General features: G+C 37.5%; 2 protein-coding genes across 15 annotated transcripts in view; both read right to left on the bottom strand.

Moving 5' to 3' along the window:
* The window catches only part of LOC107612709 (DDB1- and CUL4-associated factor homolog 1), an 8905-nt gene extending 3113 nt beyond the window's left edge, over window positions 1-5792 (bottom strand). The window contains exons 1-12 of one of the 7 annotated variants that reach the window (XM_016314421.2): window positions 5153-5792; window positions 4879-4967; window positions 4640-4756; window positions 4381-4559; window positions 3308-4163; window positions 3119-3216; window positions 2560-2983; window positions 1883-2485; window positions 1618-1800; window positions 919-1482; window positions 658-768; window positions 36-154 (exon numbers count right to left, since the gene is read on the bottom strand). In XM_016314421.2, coding sequence (XP_016169907.1) covers window positions 36-154; window positions 658-768; window positions 919-1482; window positions 1618-1800; window positions 1883-2485; window positions 2560-2983; window positions 3119-3216; window positions 3308-4163; window positions 4381-4559; window positions 4640-4756; window positions 4879-4967; window positions 5153-5297 — 3488 coding nt within the window. In that variant the 5' untranslated portion in view covers window positions 5298-5792. The other 6 variants (XM_016314420.2, XM_016314419.2, XM_021109956.1 and 3 more) reach the window with 6 other exon arrangements.
* LOC107613695 (pentatricopeptide repeat-containing protein At1g06143) lies at window positions 7423-10554 on the bottom strand. Of its 8 annotated transcripts, none has more exons than XM_021109950.1 (4): window positions 10367-10554; window positions 10143-10293; window positions 9441-9497; window positions 7423-9338 (listed from the first exon to the last, which is right to left on the bottom strand). In XM_021109950.1, the coding sequence occupies exons 2-4, from the start codon at window positions 10196-10198 to the stop codon at window positions 7664-7666; spliced, it is 1788 nt and encodes a 595-aa protein (XP_020965609.1). In that variant the 5' UTR covers window positions 10199-10293; window positions 10367-10554; the 3' UTR covers window positions 7423-7663. The 8 variants fall into 8 exon arrangements, with proteins under 8 accessions (XP_020965609.1, XP_020965611.1, XP_016171289.1 ...); XM_021109952.1 differs by having other exon boundaries at window positions 10143-10283; XM_016315803.2 differs by lacking the exon at window positions 10367-10554 and adding an exon at window positions 9814-10020 and having other exon boundaries at window positions 10143-10292.

Raw genomic sequence — 10875 nt, 5'->3', positions numbered from 1 at the left:
AAATTCTGAATGATCAACTGAAAAAAAAAAAATACCTTGAATGGTATGTAATAGGAGTAGCAGCAGCTATAGCTGCTCTTTCTATGCGCCTCAAGGTAGGAGTAGCTGCATCAGTAGCAGCTAATGTACTTGCACGCCCTGAATTAGTCACAATCTACAAATAAATTTCAATATAAATGTCAGTATTTCAGTTCCAGCCTCTTAGAAGTGAAGATATATATATGGATATATCTTTGTTAAGCATGAGTTCTGAATTCTAATGCCCATAAAACCTAGAATGTCTATAACCTACTGAGTTTTTTTCGCCTAAAATGTGTGATAAAGACTTTGACACAATAAGCTTTCTTAATTTATGGCAAGTTTGCAGTAAGAGTTTAAAATTTCAAAACTGAGACTAGCTGACTAGCTAGCAGCATGGTTCAAATATCTTTCAAGACCACAAATAGAAAAGCAAATTCACACACACTCTCCTTGACAACAATCAAAACCCAATACCAAAAAAGTAAAAAAAGGGGTAAATAATCGGATTAGTTGCAGCAAAAAGACAAACTGAAAAAAGAAAAAAAGAGAGAAAACTTTTTTATGAAAACAATTGCACAAGAAAAATATTGAAGCAAACACAACTTAGCTCCTGAACAAAAAAGTGGAGACGCTCACCCCGATCAACTCAATTGCAGCCTGGGAAAGTTCAGCTTGCCACCTGCCCTGCTCTGTTCCAGTTGTCTGGCTGCCTGAATCGCGAATTAGCTCTGAAAGCTTTTTCCCAACCTAGGACACAGCCACCAAATTTGGATTTTGAATTTCCACAATATTTTGTTTCAAATTTCTAAAAGCATCATAAGAATAGAATTTAACAGATTCGCAAGTAGAAGTTAAGCGGAATTATCAAGGGCAATAAAATCAGTGATTGTTTCTCACCTGAAGCTTCGTCAATATGTGTGCAATTGTATCATCTCTAGCTAATCCAAGTAGGACTCGACATGCTAGAGCACGAAGGCAATCTAGAGCAGCAGGTGGTGAATATATGCGAGGTTGGAGGAGATGCAAAAGAACCTTTATACCATTATTAGAACGAACAGCTTCTCTTGCTTGACGATATCCTTGTTCTAGTTGTGCAGCTAGGCCAGCACAACCTGCTCCAGCACCCAGAGTGATTCTCCGGTCGCCAACTAATCCTGAGGTTGTTGCAGAACCAGGAGTTTGTGGAGTGTTATTCAGTGTTTGTGAACTAGATATTGTTGTTGTTCGATCTACAGCACTGGATTCCCCATTCCTTTCTCTAGGATCAGTCTGATTGGTAACAGCAGCCACTCTATCCGGGTTATTACGTTCAGCAGTCCTGTCTCTACTCTCCAAGGGTGGAGCATTTGAGGTCTGGGCAGAAGCAGACTGTTGACTTTGTGAAGCCAAAGCAGGTTTATTGCTGATTGAAGGTGGAGGGCAAACAAGGTTGACCAAAACATTTAATGCTGGCTGGATGATCTGAAATGCAGAAGCATATGCTGAGGAAAATGAGATATCATATACTAGAGGAACAGGCACAAAAAAATGTCTAACAACTTCCTATACAAAAAATTAGGGTACTAAACACTAAAGTTGCTACCGTAAGACACTTACCTCCGGATCCACATGACTACTAACAATATTTGCAGCATCCAAAATCACTGCTATACCAACACGATTATTGCTTAGTGTTGCATTTACAATCATCTTACGACTGCTAGGTACCAAAGTCACAATATGCAGAACACCCAATGCATACTGGAGCAAATCATGCAGATATCGTTCCACAGGTGGGGCCTACAAACAACCAAATGAACAATAAATAGATAAACTACAATAATTACAATATCCATTGATGCACAAACTGAAGGTATCATACCTGACACAATTCCAACATAGTAATATGGCCACTATAAGCCAAGAATTTCTCCACAGCTGGCCAGCGAGTTCTTACAAATGCAGGACCAAGCTTCCGATCTTTTTGTAATTGTAGGAATACTGCATCTATGGCCTCATTACTGATATCAAGTGGCTTGTACGCGGCCCTTACACTTGGGATGTTCCTAGCAGCACTACGGTTACTTTTGTTTGGGCGAATTGAATCAACTAATAAAAGGAGATGTGCCCTGAAATATTGTCGCAAAGCAACACAAGTGTGGTAGGCAATCTGCTTCTCAGATGATGTCAGCACTTCTGCAGATGATCGATCATTCCGAAGAGATCCTGCACTTGATAAGCCCAAGGCTCCAGAATTTACTCCAGACCTTACCGACGCAGCATCATTTAGAAGACCAAGTAATTTCTGTAATCCATCTTGAGAATCAAAAGCATCAAGAACTGCTCTGAAGACAAATGCAGCGGCAAAAAACAATGCCGCATTTTTGCGCGCTTGATCTTGGTTGCACTCCAGGAGTTGGAGAGCCAACTCAACAACATGAAAAACGACGTCTGACGGAAGAGCACAAACCCTTTCCATTATTCCCTGAAATTACAAGATTTGATATAGTGTTATTGGGCTTATAACTCATCAGGTATGACTATTAAACAAGTAAGTACCTGAAGGGAACCAATGGTAAATAGACAAGACGATAGGCCGAAGTAAGTTTGAGCCATTCTAGGGACAGCTAGCAGCTTTTGCATTCCCCCACGGTCCACAAATAGTGCAGCAAATTTCCTATGAGCAGCCAAAGCACATATCAGCTTCATGACATCAGGCAACAGTAAAGCAACCTTGGATGCCTCCCGATGTTTGGAATTTTGCTGCAGAAGAGCAAGACATACATCTACTCCCTTTTCATGTAACACGGGGCCAAGAACTTCTACATATTCTCCAAGTAACTCAAGGCACTGAATGCAATACTTTTCCCTCAATTGTGCAAGGGATTGGATATCTGGGATGAAGTACTCTTCAACATCCTCAACAATTTCCGGTTCTGCGCCACTCACATTCTCTGTTTCAGTATTGATACTAATGGAGCTCCTGCGACCAACCAGAGAAGAACATTATAACCAATTAGGCAATTACCATGACTAAAAGTATTATCCTACTATCCTTGCAGTTGTCATGTAAGCACCGAGATCATGCACATAAAACAATGAAATATGCGTAGGATACCTTGAAACCTCAACTGCAGATGCAGCATCAACAACAGTGGATGCAGCCCTTGAAGCAGCCAAAACAGCAGCATCCTCATCATTAGTGGATTTAAACTCCTGAAAAAATATTAGAAGCAACAATTTTAACATTTGAATGCAAAGTATAAACTACTACAGTTTTAGCATTTGAATCCAAATATTATCATACCTCCGAAGCTGTGGTTTTAACAAGGTCAGCAGCCGCATCACCAGCTGCTTTAACAGCTTCATCAGGTGCATTGGCAGATCTGGCTTCAGCTTCAGCAGCACAGATTGCTTTCCGAACAATATCAGAAATATCTCTACTTCCAATACGGCAGTCTCTGAAGCAATCATCATTATCCCCTCTTTCCAAAACAGAAGCATCTGAAGTTGTCCTAGCATTCTTTTTAGAATCAGGCACCCTTCTAACATCGACATTCCTCTGCATGGTCCTATCTCTGACACTACGTCCCTGCCCTAGTCGACTACCAGAACCAGGTGATGAAACAATGGCTTCACTTTCTACAGTCCCTTCGTTGACCCTTCCTTTTCCTTTGGATCTTCCCCATCCACGATTTGTGCGCCTTCTCGAAGAATCATCTCTCAAATTGTCATCATGCTCGCCATATTTCATCCTTCCATCACTTATATCTGTACAGTGCCATCTATCCTCATCATCAGCATCTGCCTCACGGATATCAGCATTTTTGCCAAGCAAGTCAGGGGGCTCGCCATCAACCCAGGAATCTTCTTGTCCACTAATGCTTTTATCAAGACCCCTTTCAAGAGATACATCATCTAAAGATCTATCATCAACCATCCGTGAATCATCTAAATGACAAGGTTCCAAGAGCTGGCGAAATCTTCCACGACCATCATCTCTAACTCTGACTGAACTATTCCCTGATGCATGCCTACTATCTGTTGCATGAGTAATTTCTTTCTGGCTGCTACTTGTCTCACCAAGCACACGCAGACGGAGATAACGCATGAGCTTAGCTGACAATCCAGATGTCAATACATCCTCCACAACTTGACCTCCGCTGAGACCATTCATTATTAATAAGCAAAATTGAGAAAATTAGAACTAAACATACATGGATAAGCAAGATAAGGAGCATCATCCACTTGAACTACATGCAATAATAATAATAATAATAATAATAATAATAATAATAATAATAATAATACATCACAGTAAAATAAGCCAGATTTTTGTGATTAAACTCTAAGAAATTGCCTAGTGATTCAGTAACATACCTAACCAAACACACAGCAAGAACTCCTGTTGAATAGGTTTTCAACATTTCAGAATCTGAGGCATCCCTTCTCCCTGAGTTATGCTTCAGATTTTGCTCTTCAGCAGATAGTCTACCATTATCATCCAGCACCCACTCTTTGATGCAGTCCAGTACAGGTTCGTCAAAAACATGAGGATACTGCGCATTTACACTCTATCACATCTTGCGTAACATACATTGGAAAAAAAAAAAGACTACGCATGAAAAATAAATCTTACAATCCAAGTCAGTGAACAGCATAAGAGAAGTCTACAAGTGGCAGCTTGAACGGCAGTTGAGTACGTCGATTCTGCCAGAAACTTCGAAGATATCAACTCAAAGAACTCGTCATTTTCCTGTGGACAATGGTCACGTCAGATCAGATAACTTCTATTTTAGCATTTAACATCAAAGCTTAACTCCATTAAAAGCTCCATCAAAGAGATTTTTTAAAAAAAGACCATTTAGGTGAAAATACCCGAATTAAGCTCCCAAGGCGCCCAATGTTATGGGCAGCACGGGCATTACTTGAAGAAGAATAACCATTCTCTTCCATGTATCTACATTCCAAAATATAAATCATCAACGGCACATTAGCATCAATGATCATATACAGGTACAATAAAAACACAATTGAATTCATATTTTCTATGAAAACCTAAACACAACGAATACACTGAAAACCGCCGCGAATTTTAAACAATAACAATAACGAACGAACGAACGAAAGAAAGAAAAGAGCCAAAACACACCGTGACTCTTGCGTTTCGAGGATAGAGGCCAGGGCGTGGAGAACCGCGGGCTTAGGGTTATCGGGCGCAGAGATAATCTTCTCCATGAGCCTGTTAACCTTGGCGACAAGTTCCTCCTCCTCTTTCTTGGAATCGTCTTCTTCATCCTCTTCCTCCTCCTCCACCGGTGGTTCAGATTCCGGCGCCGGAAGTGGTGGAGGCTGCGGCGGTGGAGGACCTTGGCCTTGGTTCTGATTCGCTTGGTCCTCCATGGAGTTTATCAAAAAGAGTGTAGAAAAGTGCAAATAAAAAAATTAAAAAGAAAAGAAAAACCGAGGGCTCTTTCCTCTCCTGATCTAGAGCTAGTAGTTAGGGTGATAAGGTACACATTCCAGAGCCATATTTGCTGCTCTCATCATGTCCCCAGCCCGTGCGAAAATTTATTTGCTCCGAAGGAACCTTTTGATCCACTCGGTGATTAATTATTAATATTAGTGATCTGGTGTTGTTAATATAAAGGGAGAGATAGGGTGTGGTTTGTGTTATTGAGGTTTTTGTGTTGTTGGGGAGTTACAGCAGGAGAAGAAGAAGAAGCAAGGAAGAAAGAAAGAAAGAAAAAAGAGCATAAATTGGTATAAACGGAGAAGGAAATAGAGGAAGTGAGAAAGTGCACGATACCACCAAGAGCATGATGATAGATGGGTCGGAAGCTTCGCGATATAACCCGCCCGGTTCTGAACCCTACCCTAATAGGCCCAACAACTACTGGTCCACCACTGAACTTGTGAAGCCCATACGCTGAAAGCCCATATCATAATGCTGATGTTCTATTTGGTTGAACAAAGTTCCCAAAACACACAAGACCAAACAAACAAACTCCCAAAAAATAGATATTCTGCTTACAGGACCATATCATGACTATTTGCTGCTCAAAAACTTAATACATTTACATTTGCTGCTCAAATTCTTAGGATTTCTATAGTAATTCTCTCCAATTTTTTTTTTAATTGTTTGATAAAATATGATTTTTTATAATTTAATATTTTTTTGTCCCACTTAAAATAAATGTAAGATAAAATATGAAGCTTTACCAATAATTGAAAAAAGAAATTGAGAAAATCTATTTTCGAATTAAGATAGCCAAAATCCTTGTCCAAAAACACATAGGATCCAAAATCAAAATCAGTGACCAAGATTGTTGTAAGAGTTAGAGTTTTTGAACCACACCCTGATACTGAAAGTGCGCTCTCTATGGTGTTACAAAATCCCGTATCTCTCACTCTACCCAAAAAAAGAGTGTTGTACGTTGAGTGGGTTTTTTGTTAAGAGTGGAATCAGTGGATGCTTGTTCTTCGGGGGATGGGCAATGAAAAAAAAAATGTGGTTTTTTTCATACATACGAGATAATAATTAAATTAGTCTATTAGTTTTTTTATGCGATAATTAAATTAATTTTTTTAGTTTTTAAATTGAGCAAACTAGTTTTTTAATTTTGAATTGTAAATGTAATTAGTATTTTTGTAAATTGACCAGTTAATGTTAACTTTAAGAAACTAATTTGATAAACTATAAAACTAATTTAGCTACTAAATTTTAATGTTACATTACAGTAACTTATAATTAGAAGAACAAAATTTAGCTTTTTGTTAGAATAACTATGTAATTATATTATTTGTACATAAAAAGTCAATTACTAAATTAGTCATTTGTATAGAATACATGATTATATGTTAGAATATAAAATACATATTAAAAATGAGATAAACAATATATGTATTAATACACAAATATTTGGTGAATGATTTTTTTGTATGCACATAACATTTTTGTTAACCATGTGATAATCACATGTTAATTTGCAACTTTCGTTAAATATTTTTTTCTTAAAATTACAAAATTTACATCAGTATTTCTATTTTAGTTACCACCATTTTCTCTATTTTTTCATGCATGGTTACCATAATTATGATTTTTCTTTTTATAATTGTATTCATTAGATAAAACTTGCTAATATCCTCTATAATTTCTACCCATCTATTGTGGATGGGCTATAAACTCTATTAAATTTGGGACTTTCTTAAATTTAAAGTCTCTTTAATTTGTAGGCCACAATTAACACAAGCAAGCTTGTTAGATAAATCAAACGTTTTGGGAGCTCTGGACGATTTTTCTTTGGCTTTTATAAGTAGTTTTCTCAGCAACATTCTTTTAGAAGTAATTTTATTAGTGACATGAACTTTGTGGGTAATTTTGGTACTTTACTCACATATCAATCATCAAATACATCGAGATAATAAATCCCGTTAATGCAAGGTCTTTCATAAAACAATGAATCAAAGCCTCGTATAGACCAAACTTATATCAGCTGCCAAAAGACAATAATTAACAGCACATAAAGGAAGCTAAGCATTCTTTTGGGCTTACTCTTCAACTGTTTAGCTATGTACAAATTTCATCACATTTTATACCTTTCTTTGATACAATGATATTCCTTCTAACTCCTAAAGACTCTTGCTTAAAGAGTCCAAGTCATTATACAAAAAGCTCCATATCGTAGACATTGCTAGCTGGCCTCAACTGCTCATCGAGTTCAGCTAGCAACAAGTGAATTTGACCGTACAATGGATGATGTTTATCAGATGCTGCAAATAGATGAATTTTCTTATTGATTTCTACCCAGCTATGCCCAGGATATTTCTTTTCTATGCCAAAATCCTTCATGGTTTTCCGGATCTTCACAACATCATTCCACCTATTTACTTCAGCATACATGTTAACAAGAAGACTATAGTGCCCGCTGTTACCCGGCTCAAGAATCATCAGATTCTGAACTGCAATATGAGCAATCTCCAAGTTCTTGTGAAGCTTACACCCGTTCAATAAGGCACCCCAAATAAAGGAATTAGGTTCAAATGTCATGGTTCTAATAATCTCTAAAGCTTCCCCAAGCAACCCTGCCTTGCTCAACAAGTCAACCATGCATCCATAATGCTCAATTTGAGGAGTAATACAATAATCCTGCATCATGCTCATAAACCAGCGACGACCCTCGTTTACGAACCCAGCATGGGTGCAAGCAGTTAGGATACTAATGAATGTAACTGCGTTTGGTTGGATTCCTTTCCTCACCATTTCGCCGAACATACCTAATGCTTCTTCTGCATATCCATGTGTTGCAAGCCCATCAATCACAGCATTCCAACAAAACAGGTTTTTCCTTTGCAATTTGTAGAACACCAAAAGAGACTTATCAATGTTCCCACATTTTGCATACATATCAACAAGCGAAGAGCCGATGTAAACATCAAGATTAAATCCATTCAGCATCAAATAAAGGTGTACCTCCTTTCCCAATTCAAGAGCTCCTAGATGGGCACAAGCTGAAATGACAGTGGTCACAGTCACTTCATCAGGGATCATTCCATTGTTGATCATGTCATGAAAAAGTGCTATTACATCACCATACCTTTGGTTTCCAGTATAACAAGTCATCATGGTTGTCCAAGAAATAACATCTCTAGAAGGCATTTGCTTGAACAAGATTTCAGCAGACTCAACATTCCCTGATTTTGTGTACCCGTCAATCATGGTATTCCATGTAGCAATATTTTTTTCAGGCATTTCATCAAACAACTGGCGCGCAGAATTCATGTCCTCATTTCGAACATGAGCAGAAATCATTGTAGTCCAAGCAAAAACATCTCTTTCATTCATAGCATCAAACACCTTTATGGAGTCACGCAGCTCGGCTAAAATTGAATAAAACTCGATGAGCGTAGTCTGAACAAACACATGAGAATCAAATCCATGTTTCCAGACATGGGCATGAACAGCTTTGCCTGAAACTGAATCCATCAACAAAGTACAGGCCTTAACTAAAGATGAAAACGAATAACTGGTAGGCTTGACGTTGTTCCTCAACATATGTGTATAATAAAGTAACGCTTGGTTTGGGTGACAGCAATGAACACAGCCTCTGACCAATGCATTATAAACCCAAGCGTTAGGACTTTCCATCCAAGTAAAAGCTGAAGTTGCTAAATCTATGCAAGAAAATAGAGAACATGCACTTATAAACTGGTTCATCAAGAAGCAATCTTGGTTGGCATTGGTCTTGATCATGGAGGCATAGACAAATTCCAGTGTTTTTGTTGTCACACATCCCTTTATCTGCCCAAGAATTGTCTCCTTGAGGGTGTGCACATTTCTGTGTTGAAAAATATGTTTCGGATTTGAGCAGTGTTTAAGCAACATTGCTTTAGATATCTTAAATTGAGGCAAGAAAAAGGTATAATCAGCTTAATCCAACCTCTCTGAGTAGCAAACATTCACAAACATAAGCATCTTGATCCAGTGTACCTGTATGCTTAATTTGGTTTTCAATTTTCATGTGCACAGAAATGGTTAATTAGCTCCTTAGAAAACTATGATACTTGAAGTAGGTTTTATATCTTAGAAGCAAGTATACTTTAAGCACATCATCCGTAAACATAAACATTAATTTGCAAACAAAAGCAAACTGTAGCACAAATAGAAAAGAGGCTTCCTTTCCCACTTCAATTAAAAAGTTCCATGACAAAGAGAACTCAATTGATATACAATTTCTATCCTCGTTTAGTACCTGCAACTACAAATAATATTTTTTTATCAATCATTTGCAAAAAGAAACCGATGAATTTTACCTAATTTTGTGCATTTTATGCAAATTGATAATTTGTTACTCTTCTTGAATCCAATTTTCTAGCAGCAAGGAGCTCTCCCCATTTTTCTATACTCCTTTCAGTTGCAAGACCCAAAACTGATCCCTTGTTTTCATTTTTGGATGTGTTAAAGATTCAAGTGTACAAAAGTTGCCAATGACATCAGTCAAATATACATTCAACTTATATCTGTCAATGAAACCACATCTAATTTAGAAAAATCTCCATGCTGGCATATTGGCCACATTTCTGAAATCTAAATCATTGCTGTATATATCTAGGTTAAACCTACTGATAATGAATTTAGGTACCTCACGTATGCACCTTCCTTGCAGTTTTCACACCGAAATAACTTCCCTTTGCCCATGCATTCTTGGAACACCTCCAGCAAGATTTATAGTACCATTCATCCTTCCCAGCATCCATGGCTACAACGGTAGCAACTATCCATGCTGGCCCCTCCTAAAAAATTAGAAGTTGAAAACGTAGGAAATATAAAATGCAAAACTAATTTTCTTTTCGGCTACCACGAAACCTGCGAATCAAGAACAGAAGAAGAACACCAAAAGTCGTATTTTTGGTTCAATTTGTTGAGAAGAATCTGGTTGACAGAAGCGAGGAGAGGCAGAAGCAGAGGAACTAAAGCGGCGGGAACCGGTGGCTGCGAGAAGAGCTAATGGCTTTGATCAAAATTAGGTCTGGAATGGACGGTGCCTTCAGTATATATATATATATATGTATTTTTTAAATAAATTATAATGATTTTTTATATTTTATTACTGTAAAAATATAAAATAATTTTAACTGTTTTTAATGTCTTTTTTTAACTATATAAAAGTATCTAAAATATTTTTTGTTTTAATAAACAATATTGAGTTTTGCTAGAGAACTAACTAGAGTCTAGCCAATTTCTGCCAACTTTTTAATGGATCCGATTTCGAAACCCGTCTTAACAAAGGTAAGTTAATATACATGGATATTTCTTATGCTAAATATTATGATGTTTCTTTTTCATACTAAATATGTAAACCCCATGAAATTAGC

The sequence above is a fragment of the Arachis ipaensis genome, chromosome B08 (genome assembly GCF_000816755.2).
Source record: "Arachis ipaensis cultivar K30076 chromosome B08, Araip1.1, whole genome shotgun sequence".
In the NCBI taxonomy this organism is placed as follows: domain Eukaryota; kingdom Viridiplantae; phylum Streptophyta; class Magnoliopsida; order Fabales; family Fabaceae; genus Arachis; species Arachis ipaensis.
This window is presented reverse-complemented; position numbering and strand designations above follow the sequence as displayed.